Genomic DNA, 16,864 nt, shown 5'->3' with positions numbered 1-16,864 from the left:
AACATTGGAACAACAGTATCACGTAACAGCCTCCCCGGACAAGCGCCGGAATGTGGCGACTAGGGGCTTTTCACAGTAACTTCATTTGAAGCCTACTCGTGACAATAAGCGATTTTCATTTCATTTTTTCATTCAAGAGTTATTTTTATGCATACCACTCCCACTGACTGAACTGGCAATTACTGTCAAAAGCCTCGCCATTGTTATGGGTCCGGATCCATATTCAACAGCTTTTTTTAAAATAAATGTGCTACCTATTGTAATACGACAAGCCTGAGGTACCAGGTTAAAATTAACATGTACAGTATGTGGCTTACTAGGAGAGCAATTATCGAACAACAAATAACCTCACTCCTGGGCATGGAAGAGGCACCACCAACAAGGTTTCTCTCTTCTAGTCATTATCCACAAACGCTTTGTGAGAAGTGTAGGTTTGTCTGCAAAATAACAAGATTCAGCTTGGCTTTACCATTCCCCACAGTCACATAATTTGTCAGGACTCTCATTTTCATTCCAAGCAAGGGAAGGTATGGAGAGGAAAGGTGAAAAAAGAAAAATAAATTAGCAAACACACTCTACTAAGTACTGTATCCTTACAGCTGGCTGCAATTAGCCTGAATTGGCTTTAAACATAAAGGCCCCTGAGGTGCAAACACAATTTTGAACATACTGCGTCACACAACCCACAATGAACTGCTGGTAATTACACTCCTTTTGTCTTACATATTTGGAATCATCACTCAAAAGTTATTGAACTTTGGATATACAGAATACAAAAGTAAAATAATAGCACTTTTATCTGTAAAATATAAATGCTTTTGCACTATATTTCAACATTGCCTTTGAGGGAAATATGAAGTTAGCAAAAATTCAAATAAAGCATTTAGCAGGCAGATTTTAAAAGTTTATGCAGCCTTGATGCACACTACAACGTTTCCACGAATTGGAGTATTTGTGGTGAAGTATTTCCAGAGCTGTGTGTCAGTCATGGCTCAGTTGGTAGCACTCCTGACCCTCAGTCAGAATCTTCCAGATTCAAGTCCCACTCCAGGGCTTGAAACTAAAACTGACACTCCAGTGCAATGCTGAGGGAGCGCTGTCCAGTTGGCAATGCTGTCTTTTGGGTGAGACATTAAAACTCCCTTCCGTCATCAGATGGCAACATTTATCCCTCAATCAACATCACTACCGTATTGCTGGCTGTGAGAGTTTATGAAGGACAAACTGGCTGCCATATTTCCTACAACAGTAACTACACTTAAAAAATACCTCACTGACTTTGGGAGATCTTCTGGTGATATAAAAGTATATGAATTTACACCTTTCGTTTTTTATCTTCAGGTACAGAGAAACATGCTGTCACATTTATGGAAAAAAATCAAGAAAATCTGAAGAATGCACCACAAAACATACCCCGACTCCGAAATCGCGGCCGGCGCGGGGCCGGAGAATCCATTTCCCCGCACGGAATCGGGACCAGCGCCAGTTGCCCGATTCTGTGGGCCCAGCTCACAGCCTACTTGGGGCCATTGCTGGAGACCCGCTCTGCCATTCTCCACCCCTGACCGGCCGAAGTCCCGACGGCGTGGATCTAATGTGGTCCTGCCGGTCGGGAAACTAGTATGGCAGTGACAGGTTGATCAGAAAACAGGGGGGCCCTTATACACCGCCAGGCAATGTTTGTGCAGGCGGTCAGGGTCGGGCACGCAGCTGATCGGGGAATTTATTTCTAAGGTCCGGCTCCGCCGTCTGAGTCCGCCATGGAGCACGGCACGGCTGCTGGAGGGGCCGCCGCCGTGAGAGTGCGCGAACTCTGACCCGGAAATGCGGGGGCCCGTATCTGCAGCAAAAGCTGCTAGATTTACGCCAGCTCACTACTAGCCCCCTGCAGGGCTAGGAATATGTGGCCCTTTCACACCAGTTTTTCTGGCATGAATGTTGACAGTTCTGATGCCGGCGTGAGGACATAGTCCCAATAACAGAGAATCGAGCCCAGGATCTATCAGAATGCTCCCCCAGTAAGGCTCTTTCTCCTTTCCTCAATGGTGAGGAATAATGCACATAAATGTCACACTTTGTGCTTTTATTGTCCTGAAACCTTCCCATGAAAATCTAATCAATTTACAATTAATCCTCAGGGTTTTTTTCTCTACATACAGGGGGCATAGAATGAGAAAGCAACATTTTTTTAAAATATGCTCATTCGAATCAACTTAAATACTAAAACTAACCTGAACCACCCTTCCACCCCAACAACTGAAATAAATGGTTACCATCTTGGACTGAACCGCTCTACGGACCGGACCCCTGATAGTGAATTTGACTTTCTCCAAGTTCAGGAATGGCATTAAGTCACCCAACCAAGTAGAGATACTGGGCAAAATGGGAGACGTCCAACCAAGCAATATTTGCCTCCAGGCTATCAGCGACACAAAGGCGACAATATCCTCCTCTACCCCAGGCTGAATCACCGGTGAATCCGGCACCCCAAATATGGTCACCTGCAGACACAGGTCTAGATCCACATGGAGTATCTCCGACATGGTATTGAAGAATGAAACCCAGAAGTCTACAAGTTTTGTAGGCAGGATATATCCGTGTGGTTAGCGGGGTCAAGAAAACAGCGATCACAGCCATCCTCAAAGAACCCACTCATTCTTGCCCTCATCAAGTATGGCGCATGTAACACCTTAAATTGAATTAGGCTCAACTGAGCACATGAGGATGTGGAGTTGACCCTGTGAAGGGCCTCGCTCCAAACCTCACCAGTATGAATAGGGCCCAATTCACTTACCCATTTTGCCCTCACAACACATAACGGAGCAGAATCCAATGAAAGAATATGGCCATATAGGTCCAAAATAGACCTCTCACAGGGCGAGCCAGGGACAGAATCCTCTTCATAAAAGAAGAAGTTGCCAAAGGAAAGGAAGGAAAAGCCTTACGTAATAGTCGTGAACTTGAAAGTACCGAAAAAAACAGGCGTTGTGCAGCTGAAATTTATCAGCTTACACCCTGAAACTGGCAAATATCCCCTCCATGAACAGATCCCCAAAACGCTCCAGACTCTTGACTTCCCAAGATTTAAATGTTGGGTTCAAACTGAAAGGTAGGAAAAGCTGTTTGTTACAAATTGGGGCGAGTGAAGCCAGGGAAAAGAGCTTAAAATGATAGTGTAAACTGTTTCCAAATCCTGAGAGGAGACCATCACTGGGTGTGAGGAAAATCTAGCGGGGGAAATAGTGCAGTGACCATGGCAAGAAGAGTAGAAGTAGTGCAGGAACGGGCTTCCATTTGTCTCCAAATAGAATCGGCGTCACTGATCCACAACAACTTTTTTCAAACGTTAGTGCCACAGGAATAAAACAATAAATTGGTGAGGGCCAAGCCCCCTGTCTGCCTATCCCTTTGAAGCAGACTGCTACGGATTCTGATATTCTTCCCCGTCCAAATAAAAGAGACTATCAGTTTGTCATCCAGATAGCGAAAGCTCATATTAAGAAGGCAAAAAGGCAACGTCCCAAATGGGCTCGCCTCCCAGGGGGATTAACCGGGAAACATCCACTCTTGCCTAAATTCAATTTGTACCCAGAGAAGGAGAGTGTTAAGCGAACTTCATTATGCCATCGATGGAATGGGCAGTACCTGTAATAGAAAGGAGTAGGTCATCCGCATAGAGAGCCACCCAATGCTTCATCCCATCCCAACTGCTCCACTGACTAGAGGACCTCAACTCTATAGAGAAACGGCTCCATTGCCAAGGTGAACAAGAGTGGAGAACCTACCTCAAGGGAAAATAATCAGGGTTCAAAGCCTTTGTATGAATACTGGCAATAGGGGCATTAAATGAACAGACGAATCCAGGAAGCAAATTTCTGACCCAATCCAAACCTCCCAGGAATCTCAAACAAATACTCCCATTCCATGCTGTCACCTCACGTTCGGGTACTGGGTAGGGCAAACGATTGACATTTAACAGGCGACATATACTGGCCACCAATTGCTGGCCTTTCATGAAGCCTGTTTGATCCTTCAAAATTATACTTGGGAGGCAAGGCTCCGATCGAAACGTCAACATCTTAGCAAGTAGCTTGACATCCACATTCAAAATCGAGACAGGACGATATGAACCACACTCTGTCGGGTCTTTGTCCCTCTTAAGAAGCAGGGAAATAGAAGCTTCAGTGAGGGTTGGAAGCAGTGACCCCCAGGATAGGGAATCATTGAACATGTCTTATAACAAAGGTACTAGCTGCTCCGAGGACTTCTTGTAAAATTCTATCAGAAAGCCATCCGGAGCAGGCGCCTTGCCAGACTCCACATCCCAACACATTTTAAAATCTTGTCGGTGAGTCCAACTCACTGTTCCTTTCCTTCCCACCTGAACCATTAGGATAGGTAGACCACCCAGAAAGTTGGAAATGACCGATGTACCTGCAGTGGGCTCCAATCTATAAAGATCGCGGTAAAAAGGTTCAAAAGCTGCATTAACCTGGGGAGGGGCGAAAACGAGGTTGCCACCCAAATTGCGTATCTGAATGCTCTCCCGGGAGGCTGCCTGCCGCTTGATTTGATGAGCCAGAGGACGGTTGGCCTTCTCCCCGTCCTCGTAAAAAGTGTCCCTAGAGCGTTATAACTGACGTGCTGCCCTGCCAGTAGACAATAGCTCAAACTGGGTCTGTAATTATTTCCGACTTGCCAATAGCTCCAGAGTAGAACCAAGCGAATACTGGTGATCCACCACTAGAACGGAATCCACCAACCTCTGCCGCTCCAACTTCATTGTCTTTAACATATATGCTCTGTAAGAGATAACTTTCCCCCGGAGACTGTCTTAAGAGTCTCCCACAACGTGGAGGGTGAGATTGAATCGGACCTTTTCGATTTTATATGGTCATCTATGAACGTGAACACACGCTCACAAATTCATTTATCAGTTAACAATGTAGCACCTGATCTCCAGGGTCGCTGTTCCCCACCCAACCCCCAACCGTCGATGGAACAGGGGATTTAGGCTTGGAACGATCCAATCTAGGGTCCAAGACACAATTCAGGTCCCCACCTAAAATAAGCTGATGTGAGTCGAGGTTGGGGAGGGAGGTCAGTTGGGAGTTTATAAAATCTGTGTCATTCCAGTTTGGGACATGAATATTGACCATGACAATTTTAGGGTGTTCAACATGGGGCCACAAACAACAATTTATTGATCACTGGGGTGGGCTATAATCTGAGAGGGGGACAAGGGAGCGGGGAGGGACAAGGGAGCGCGGAGGACAAGGGAGCGGGGGGGGACAAGGGAGCGGGGGGGGACAAGGGAGCGGGGAGGACAAGGGAGCGGGGAGGGGGAAAAGGGTGAAAGGGGAGGGATGATGAGGGAGGAGTGGTGTTGAGGGAGGGGGATGAGGGAGGGTTGACAAGGGAGGGATGACAAGGGATAGGGGACAAAGAAGGGGGGTCACAAGGGAGGGAGGGACAGTGGAGGGGGCATGAGGGAGGGGCGCAAGGGAGGGACAGTGGAGGGTGCATGAGGGAGGGGCACAAGGAAGTTGCACAAGGGAGGTGCAAAGTGATTGAAGACTTAGTGAGGTAGGGATAAGGAGGAGACAATGGACGAATGGGGCAGTGTGAGCCAGGGGCCAAGGAAGGGGTAAAAAATTCTGGAGTTTCAAAAATTATGAAGATAAATTCAGTACTCAGGGAGGTTAATGAAAGTAAAAATGTAATTCAGAGATACATGATCCAACTTTCAAAATGCTTAGAAACAGGGATATTAGTCATAAAAGCATGCAAGATTACATGCAGCATAAAGACCACCTTTTGACGCAGTGCGTGCTACGTAGAGACGGAAATAATCAAATGCTGTGCAGGTTGTGGACAGTAATTGGCTTTGACTAATAAATGGAGATGTAAGAATGTATAGATATCTGTAGTTTTGATTGAATACCTTTGAGTGTGACGGCAACATTTTCTGCAACATCAGGAATTAATAAATAGGAGACAATTGGGACTGTCAAGTAGCTGGCTGCGTGGGCCACAGGGTATATTCTGGTTCCACACTTTCTTGTGGATTAGGAGAATTGAATTATTGATTCCGATCATAAAGTCACCCGATTTTATTCATTAGGCATAAATTCCATGCCACAAAAGTTATTTCACTGGGAAATTAAACCCTGAAATGACAGCATCTGGACAGCGGGAGTAAACAAATAAACGTGTGAAAGATGCCAAGTAAGTACTGATATCATCTGACTGCAGCAAAATTTATTTCACCATTCACATGAAAAAGGAAATCATAGATTTTTTTAACTGAATATTAATTTAGCACCATATATGTGATTTGCTCAGAAACTGGATTGGATTTTGGATTTTGTTTATTGTCACGTGCACGGAGGTACAGTGAAAAGTATTTTTCTGCTAGCAGCTCAACAGATCATTAAGTACATGAAAATAAAAGAAAATACAAAATAGGGCAACACAAGGTACACAATGAAACTACATAAACACCGGCATCAGGTGAAGCATACAGGGGTGTAGTGTTAATGAGGTCAGTCCATAACAGGGCCATTTAGGAGTCTGACAACAGCGGGGAAGAAGCTGTTTTTGAGTCTGTTCTTGCGTGTTCTCAGACCTTTGTATCGCCTGTCCGATGGAAGAACCGATGGAAGAAACTAAACGCACTGCCCAAACAGTGTTTAGGAACTGTTCTTGCAGGAGTTCAGAAGAATGAGGGGGGATCTCATAGAGACTTATAAAATTCTAACAGGGCTAGACAGAGTAGATGCAGGGAAGGTGTTAATAAATGATGGGTGTGTCCAGAACCAGGGGTCACAGTCTGAGGATTCAGGGTAAACCATTTCAGACAGAGATTGATGTGTTGGGTATGCTGGGTCTTCGTGGACTGCGTTTGATGCAGTGTAGACTTCCAACACTTGAAGAGATGCAACACGATTTTATTGAACAACTAACTATAATACATGCTTAACTGTGGGTTGACACTATGCTGACTTGACTGGAGACCTGAGGCTAACCTGACCAGACTAACTGAATACCACATGGTGCTTGTACTAGTTGCTGCTCACGAGCTCTGACTGTCTCAGAGGCTGGATCCCAAGAGAGCGGGAAAACTGGTGCCCTCTGGCTTTATAGTGGTCGTGTCCTGTCTGGTGATTGGCTGCTGTGTTCTGTGTGTTTATTGGTCATCCTGTGTGTCAATCACTGCCTGTCTGCACTCCATCATATACCTGAATGTATATTATGACAGAGATAAGGAGACATTTCTTCACCCAAAGAGTGGTGAGCCTGTGGAATTCATTATCACAGGAACTAGTTGATGCTAAAACATTGAATATATTCAAGAGGTGGCTAGATAAGGCACTTGGGGAGAATGGGATCAAAGGCTGTGGGGATAAAGCAGGATTAGGCTACTGAGTTGGATGATCAGCCATGATGGTGATGAATGGTGGAGCAGGCTCGAATAGCCAAAAGGCCTCCTCCTGCTCCTATCTTCTATGTATCTCACAGCAAACGTACCTAAAAACCTTTGAACAGGCATTAAAACCAACTTGCAAATCAAATTGCAGTCTCCTTGCGACGCAGGTTTCCCCAGTTGATAGTGTCATAATTGCAACAATTTTTTAAACCCTCATGCCAAATTCAATTATGACAGGAAATACTTCAGACTTTTACATCTGTTCCACAATACAGTAATTGTTAACTATGGGAGTTTATTTTTTTCTAGAAAAGCAATCATTCTGTTTATACTAGGTTATACTCAGATCACTACAAATTATACAACTGCTTCCATAATGACAAATCAATGCCTCCTGACAATTAACTGATATTAGGAACAGACTGTATTTTCTGACTCTTAAGGAGCAGAATTTATTCACTGTATTGGCGATTTCACTAATATTTCACTGTATGATTCTGGACAGTAATGCATAGCTTGCAGTGCTTTTTAACTTCAATTTTAAGTCACACGCAAAGCCTACTAACCTGTCTTTATTGTGATAGCCTTAAACTTTGTGTGCATTTGTCAGGGGTGAGCATTGCCTTAGGGCAACACTTGAATACAATCACTGTTGTATTGTATTGCCTCTCGAGTCAGAAGGTTATGGATTCAAGTCCCATTCCAGAGACCTGAGGACATGATGCAGATTGATGTTTCAGTGCCGTGCAGAGTTAAACCTACGCTCCAAGGTGGGCATAAAAGATCCCATGGCACAAGTTCAATAACACTTCTCCCAGTGTCCTGGCCAATCATATTCCTTTAACAAATATCACAATGAACAGATTATCCCCCTGCTGTTTGTGGAACTGTTCCACGCACAAATTGACAGTTACATTTCATAAATACTTTGGATTACTTCAAAAATATTTAATTGGCTTTAAAGTGCTTTGAAATATCCCAAGTTCATGGAAGGTACTATATAAATGGGAGTTCTTTCTATTAATTAGGTTTAAATGTAGACCTAAAAGCATCAACAGTCAGTGCTTTACATTAGTATCACAGTTAGGATTTACAACATGTTGAATCTATGGATATTTTACAGCTTCTGAAGGCTGCAGAACGTGATGCATCATTTATCTTTAACTAGAATAATGAATGGTCTTCACATCCTCACTGTTGTATTGTACGGAAACACTGCATCCTCTCCCCATTCTTCGTCCTGAGGAAGGTGATAGTGGGTTGTAGACTTTGGTGTCCTGTGACAACACCAACAGTTACAGACGATATCACCTCGCTGGCTGAAGAATCGCACGCAGTCCAGGGCGTGACCATTACTGTCGAGAATAATGGCGTCAAGTTACAGCCTACGCATTAGCTGCTGGAAGACCAAGACAGTAATGCCTGCACAGCAACAAGGCCCTCCTTTCAACATTGACCACTTCCCCTACCTTGGAAGCAACATTTCCAGTGAGAGAAATGCAGAGATCAATATGTCTATGGTAGTACAAACTATTGTAATCTATTGTAATGAGACATGGAAGAGAGCAGCAAAGGTGTCACTTAAATTGGACGTCTTGCACCAGCGTCGTCTACATACAATCTTGGCCATCATAAGGAGAGGCAACATCACCAAGGAAGGAGTGCAACAGAGAACTGGTCAGTAGTACCTGTGGGTCATCGTGATGGAGAGATGATTGAGACGGGCAGGACACATACTTCATCTTCCAGGTGAAGCAGCAGACGGAAAAAGAAGGCAGTAAATGCAAACCTGCCGAAGGAGCCTTGGCGAGTTGCTACAGTGCATCTTGTAGATGATACAAACGGCTGCCACTAATTGTCAGTGGTGGAGGGATTGAATGTTTTATTGAATGCCTGACTCCCCAAAGACTGTCCACCATCTACAAGGCGCAAGTCAGGTTTATAATGGAATATTCTTCACTTGCCTGCATAAGTGCAGCTCCAACAACACTCAAAAAGCTCAACACTCTAGAAAATGCAACCCGTTTGATTTCTATCCCTTCCACAAGCATTCCATCCCTCCACCACTGACGAGCAGTGGCAGCCATTTATATCATTTGCAAGGTGCACTGCAGGAACTCGTCTAGGCTCCTTTGGCAGTACCTTCCAAACCCATGACCACTTCCATCTAGAAGGACAAGAGCAGCAGATACCTGGGAACACAATCACCTGGAGGTTCCCCTCCAAGTCACTCACCATCCTGACTTGGAAATATATCGCCGTTCCTTCACTGTTGCTGGGTCAAAATCCTCAAACTCCTTCCCCAACAGCACAGTGGCTGCAGCGATTAAAAAGGCGGTTCACCACCAGCTTCTGAAAGGCAACTAGGGATGGGCAATAAATGCTGGCCTAACCAGCGACACCCATGTCACGTAAATTAATTTTTGAACAAGATATAGCCTAAGCTTAAGTACGGTGATCCTTCCAAGGGTCGGTGCAGACTCGATGGGCCAAATGGCCTCCTTCTGCACTGTAAATTCCATGATTCTATACTTTCTGTATCATTCATGTCCCTTGGGGGAAAAAAAGTTGTCCATCGAGCCAATTTCTACTTTATCCACCATTTAAATGACAACATACTGACATTCACTCTGCTGTTCATTTGCTCCATTTCCCCGACTCAGATAACATCACCTTCATAGTTTTTGCTTGAAACTTGTGCACCATAGTTTTGAATTCCCGTTCAGTCATTCCACTGAGCAAACCGCAATATAATGCATGCCAACCTGTCATATTACCATAACTACGCAAAAGTAAAATACCATAGATGCTGGAAATCAAATAACAACTGAAAATGCTGGAAATACTCAGCCGATCTTATGCATCCCTGGTGAGAGAAACAGAGCTAATATTTTAGTTCACAGACCCTTCTAATTTCTAAAAAGACTTTCTAATTAACTGTTTCTCTCTCTGTAGAGGCTGCCAGACCGTTTCCAGCCTTTTTAGTGTTTATGCCACATTACTACCCTTCCCTGTTATGATTAATGGGTGGACCCAGTATGTTTAAATTTGTGGGAGGGTTTTAGGAAATAAATAGTGAATAGTTATTTCCACTGGCCTGTAAATCACTGACACAGGCAGATCAGAAGAGTCCTTTCCACACGAAGGGTGATGAGAACACAAGTGGTATTACCATAAGTAGTCATTGAATCACAACATTAAAGAGTTTACTACTTCAATGAAGTATCAATTGAAAGAGAAGGGAAACTGGATAATAAAATATACGAAAAAGGAACAGAAGCGGGCCATTCAGCCCCTCGAGTCTGCTCTATCATTCAATGGACGATCTAACCAGCGCAAAAGACCAAATGGCCTCTTTCTGATGTTGTTCTGCTTAAGTTAAGTTGTAACGTTAAGTGAAAACCAAATTACGGACATGGAATGGTTACAATACAGGAGTAGGCCATTGAGCCTCACTCTAGCTAAGCAGAGAAAAGATTATCAAATGGTTCCTACCAGGGCTATTGATAAATAAAACTAATTCTAATGAGAGTGCATTCAGAGTTTCAGAAGTCACAGAATAATGAGGTGACCGATTTTCACCTCTTCCTTCTCCCTCGCCAGCAGGGGCGAAGAAATGAAAATGCCTCGCATTGAAAATCAAATACAAAAAAAAATTACAGCTAAATAAACCATTTTATAAGCATGGAGAAATGTATTTTGCAGATTACCCAGCGTAGTAGGTAAACCACCTCCACTGATTAAACAAAAAAGGACTTTCTCAGCCACATCAACAAAAACTAATAATGTGCCTTCACATGCCGGGTACTGACTGATAGAAGCCAGTGAGAGAAACAGCATGAAGGAACCATGAAATGTCTGTATATGCCACATAAACATACAATAAATCACCCATATGAGAAATGGACATTTTGACACGACCCGTGAAAAGAGAGAAATATTGGAAATTCCGTTTAAAATTCATGAATCTTATGAATGTGAAGATTGCATGAGAGCAGTTGCACAAGCACCAATTTTAATTGTCCATTTTATCGTTCTATAGGTTGTATTACACCTCCAACATAGTATTCTCGTCAATGTCTTAAATATGTATCTGAGCGGATAGGCTGACCATGGTAATTTAATGAAGTATTTGATTAAGGTTCGGGGATATCAACACGAGAAAGTCTGCACGTCCTCCCCGTGTGTGCGTGGGTTTCCTCCGGGTGCTCCGGTTTCCTCCCACAGTCCAAAGATGTGCGGGTTAGGTGGATTGGCCATGCTAAATTGCCCGTAGTGTAAGGTTAATGGGGGGATTGTTGGGTTACGGGTATACGGGTTACGTGGGTTTAAGTAGGGTGATCATTGCTCGGCACAACATCGAGGGCCGAAGGGCCTGTTCTGTGCTGTACTGTTCTATGTTCTATGTTCTAATTGCCTCTTTTCTGGAACCACCAGATAATGCTTACCTGAGCCACTTTCAATCACATTGTTGGTCAACAGCCAATTGTTCATCAATAAATTATTCTTTTACAATGATGTTCAGCTCTTATACCTCAACCGCTTCGATTAAGCTGATCAATAGTTGTTCAAAATTCCACATATATTTTTTTAGGGCCTGGATCAACATTTGTTGGGAGCACTGTCAAGTATACCTTTTTACAGCCGATCACGTCGAATGTGAAATATGAAGTAAAACGGGACGAACCTACCTGTTGCAGTTTTTGTTTTGACGGGACTGCTGGCATATTCAGAAGCCTGATTTGACTGCTGCATTGGCAAAGGTGTGCTGCCAACAGATATCTCATCCTCCTTCTTCCTTGTTGTTGGTATAGCTAACTGAATAGCTCCTGCAGACTGCTGCAAAGGGGAAGAATAAACACCCTCATTAATCCCAGTGCAAGTACAGCATCGTTATAAAGACAGAGATATCCTCTGCTCCAAACATGTGCCTTCAAAATCAACCCTCAGGAAGCATAAGCTGATAAGACATCACATATTTTCCATCCCGGCCATCTTACGGGTTCTTGTTTAACATGACATAATTTAGTGCAATTGTTGGGCTGGTCTGCATTGTGAGTCCATGTGCACATGGAACTGAGACAACAATGCCCAATCTTTTTTCAAAAAAGATTCTTACAATCTTACCAGGGGCTGTTTTAGCACAGTGGGCTAAACAGCTGGTTTGTAATGCAGAACAATGCCAGCAGCGCGGTTTCAATTCCCGTACCAGCCTCCCCGAACAGGCGCCAGAATGTGGCGATTAGGGGCTTTACACAGTAACTTCATTGAAGCCTACTTGTGACAATAAGCGATTATTATTATTATTATTACTACAACTAACAGACAGAGCCTCTTTGCCACTCCTAAAACCTTGCCTCCTTCTCTTGCCATCTCACAGAAATCTCTCAAACATCTACCTCTGACTTTGGTCACTCGTTCTAATACCCGCTTTTACGGTTAGGTATCAACTTTTGGTGATAAGGCTCCAGTGAAGCACTGCGGGTGCACCTACGCCACATAGACTGCAGGAGTTCAAGACAGCAGTTCACCACCACCTTCTCAAGGACAATTAGGGAGGGGCAATAAATGCTGGCCTAGCCAGCGACGAACACATCCTGCAATATAAACGGTCTTGTGTCTGTGTCTTCACAATTATATGTGGACAAGTTTTATTTTAATAAAAAATGCATTTTTGTTTACTTTTTAAAATTATTTCATGGGATGTGGGCGTTGCTGACAAGGCCAGCATTTGTTGCCCATCCCTAATTGCCAGAAAAGCTTACTTGGCCATTTCAGACGGTAGTTAACAGTCAATCACATTGCTGTGGTTCTTGAGTCACATAAAGGCCAGACTGGGAAATGCAGCAGATTTCCTTCCTCAGGGCATTAGTGAACCAGTTGTTTTTACGCCAATCGAATGGGCTTTCTATGCCAGATTTATTAATTGAAATTAAATTCCACATGTTGCCATGGTGGGGTTTGAACCTGTGTCCCCAGAGCATTAGTGTGGGCCTCTGCATTACTAGACCAGTGATCACCATGCCAGCACATCCCCCCCTCACCCACCCGCCCCGCCAAAGAACCCATGAAGAAGTTCAAGGACAACAGTTTCAGAATCAATTCTGTTTGAAATTATGATATAAGATTAGGTAAGCATGTGTTTTAGAAAAAAATGTTGCATTTATACTGCTTAGCACTTTAACAAAAAAAAAGGTACCTCAAAATGCTTCACACAATGGACTGGAGTAAACTATTCTGTGACAATAATGTCTCACTGACTGCAACGAAATGCGTGCCAATTATTTTATAGTGCTGGTTGGGAAGCATTTGGCACCACAAATGAACTTCTCTTAGTTCTTTTCAAACAGTACAATTCGATCTTTCACATCCACCTGATCAGCCAGACAGGACCGCGTAGTTCAACATCTCAGCTATATGGATGGTGAGGGCAGCACGGTGGTGCAGTGCTTAGCACTGCTGCCTCACAGCGCCGAGGTCCCAGGTTCGATCCTGGCTCTGGGTCACTGTCCGTGGGGAGTTTGCACATTCTCCCCGTGTTTGCTTGGGTTTCGCCCCCACAACCCAAAGATGTGCAGGGCAGGCCAGGGAGGGATAGGCCACGCTAATTGCCCTTAATTGGAAAAAATGAATTGGGTACTCTTAATTTATTTTTAAAAAGCTGTATGGATGGTGCTCCAACAAGGACAGCCAACCATTATTAAGTGGCTACAGAACTTAAACTGATAATTTACTAAGAGTGCGACAATCAAAGATGAGCTCACACCCACTTGGACAAGAATGGAGCCTCCAATTGGTACAATGTACAATTCAACAATTCTTACTCAGAAATATTGTTGGAATGAGGAAGAATCTTTTGTGATATGGAGTAAATTGATTATTTATTAATAGTTGCTGTATTTTAACTTTTATACATAAAGATAACTCTTTGCATACTATTTTCTCCTCATACAGATCAAGCAGCATATAGCAACACTGGCTTTTATATTGGATTTTTCATAACAGTGCGACAGTAGCTGATTTTTTTTTTTTTACAATTAATATTCGAATCTTACACAAATAAAGACAAGCGACATCAATTAAAAAAGCCCTGGTAACATCTCAGCTGCCTTACTAAGCGGAGTGAATTATGTGGGAGGCATCATCACCATTCCACTGGTCTTTATTTGTTTTAGAATGTACTGAACAAGGGCCTGCCGACATCAGACAATTGTGGATCTAGAATAAAACCCATATTTGAATGCAGTGGTTTGTGATTTTCTAAAGGTTCTCTACATACATAGACCCGAGTGTTACACTCGCCCATCCTGACCTCTTAGTAATTTTAAACTGGGATGGACAAGGCCTCAGCTGGGCTGCCTGCTACTGGCCCAATTAAGTAGTCATTTAAGGGCCGTTTCCCACCCACCTTCAATTTTTAGGCTGGTTGGAGTTCTAGGGTCTGGGAGAAGGCTGAGAATGTGGGGCATTTTGGCACCGGGATGGGGAGGGGGGGGGGAAGGAGGGTAAACTTCATCAGAATCCCCCTCTTAACACCCTGCACACCCCCCCCCCTCCCCACCAAAGATCTGACAACCACTAAATCTTGTCGTCCCCCCACTCTCTCCACCCTGAGACCCAGAAAACATAGCTTTTGCTCGACTCCCGGGACTCTGGCTCCCAGGGCTGCATGCAGTCCCAGTCTTGTCCACTGCAGTTTCCAGAGCTGCAGGGGCGAGAGAGCTGCCAGGTAACCAGATTGGCTGGGGGCTCTCGAAAGCTGGACCTCCTCACAAGTGAGGCATTGAAATCCTGCCTGCAGCCAATTGACAATCGTTAAGAGTGTGAAATGGCTGGGGGACAGGCAGTTTCGGCGGTGATGTGTTCCCCCTCAGCTCTTGTGGGGGGAAATCCCGCTATCTTAAAAATCCTGGCCTCAATTTTGTGATGAGTGTCTGGGCATGTGCATCTGTTCCTGTACATGATGCTCTCTCACAGCTGTAGAGAAATAACAACAACCTCATTACTGGCTATTAACTGAAAAACAGTGATAATTGGACCACAGTGTTTGGTGTCAAAATTCAACACATTTTTAAATTTAAAAATAACTGAGGAAAGGTATTCTATTTCTCTCCTCTGTTTGAGAGCTTTAATAATTAGAACATATATATTTGCTAGGGCGGCACGGTGGCGCAGTGGTTAGCACTGCTTCCTTGCAGAGCTGAGGACCCGGGTTCGATCCCGGCCCCAGGTCACTGTCCTTGTGGAGTCTGCACATTTTCCCCCTGTCTGCATGGGTTTCACCCCCACAATCCAAAAAGATGTGCAGGGTAGGTGAATTGGCCATGCTAAATTGTCCCTTAATTGGAAAAAAAATGGATACTCTACATTTATTTTTTTAAAATATTTATTTTCTAATTATCAATAAAACCTAGAAGATGCACGGTAGCACAAGTAAATGCAAGACAAGTGGATAGCATTGTGACTTCACAGCGCCAGGGTCCCAGGTTTGATTCCCTGCTGGGTCACTGTCTGTGAGGAATCTGCATGTTCTCCCCGTGTCTGCGTGTGTCTCCTCCGGGTGCTCCGGTTTCCTCCCACAGTCCAAAGACATGCAGGTTAGGTGGATAGGCCATGATAATTGTCCTTAGTGTCCAAAACGGTTCGAAGGTGTTACAGGTGGAAGTGAGGGCTTAAGTGGGTCAGTGCAGACTCGATGGGCCGAATGGCCTCCTTCTGCACTGTATGTTCTGTGTTCTATGCTAGAGACTTTCTTTCAGCTTTCAAAATTTATCACAATGGTCTAAAAAAAACTCAAATGAGGATAAGGTAAGGCACTCAGCTCAACTTACTTCAATATTTGCAAACTTTGTAATTGTCACTATTTTATACAGTGAAAAACAAAGGCAAATAGGAACATATGAGGTCAGGCCATTCGGCCCTTCGAGCCTGCTCCACCATTCAGTAAGATCATGGCTGATCTGATTGTGGTCTCAGCTCCACGTTCTCCTCTGTCCCCCTAACCCTTGACTCACTTGCCTGACAAAAAAATCTAACGTCTCAATATCTACTGCATATTTTAACCCAACCAAATACATTTATTGCTTGTCTTTATCATTAATGGCAATAGGTGACACTTTGATATTTGATTTCAATAAAGTTACAAAGTTTTTTTAGACAGAGGGTGGTGGAAATATGGAACATGCTGCCTGAGAGGCTGGTGGAGGCAGGTACTCTCACGACATTTAAGAATGTTGTTTCCTTCCAGTCGGGGAACACTTCAGCAGTCAAGGGCATTCAGCCTCTGATCTCCGGGTAAGCGTTCTCCAAGGCGGCCTTCAGGACGCGCGACAACGCAAAATCACTGAGCAGAAACTTTTAGCCAAGTTCCGCACACATGAGTACGGCCTCAACAGGGACCTTGGGTTCATGTTGCATTACATTCACTCCCCACCA

At 44.0% G+C, this 16,864-nt stretch overlaps 1 protein-coding gene across 5 annotated transcripts in view; it reads right to left on the bottom strand.

Moving 5' to 3' along the window:
- LOC119972233 (vacuolar protein sorting-associated protein 13B-like) overlaps positions 1-16,864 on the bottom strand; it is a 1,046,946-nt gene that overhangs the window by 515,339 nt on the left and 514,743 nt on the right. For all 5 annotated transcript variants that reach the window (XR_005462014.1, XM_038808618.1, XM_038808616.1 and 2 more), the window contains exon 21: positions 12,121-12,268. Coding sequence is in view for 4 of the 5 variants with exons in the window: in XM_038808618.1 (XP_038664546.1) it covers positions 12,121-12,268 (148 nt within the window). In the remaining variant the exon portion in view is untranslated. The remainder of the gene's footprint in view (positions 1-12,120; positions 12,269-16,864) is intronic.

Source organism: Scyliorhinus canicula, chromosome 10, assembly GCF_902713615.1.
Source record: "Scyliorhinus canicula chromosome 10, sScyCan1.1, whole genome shotgun sequence".
Classification (NCBI taxonomy): domain Eukaryota; kingdom Metazoa; phylum Chordata; class Chondrichthyes; order Carcharhiniformes; family Scyliorhinidae; genus Scyliorhinus; species Scyliorhinus canicula.
This window is presented reverse-complemented; position numbering and strand designations above follow the sequence as displayed.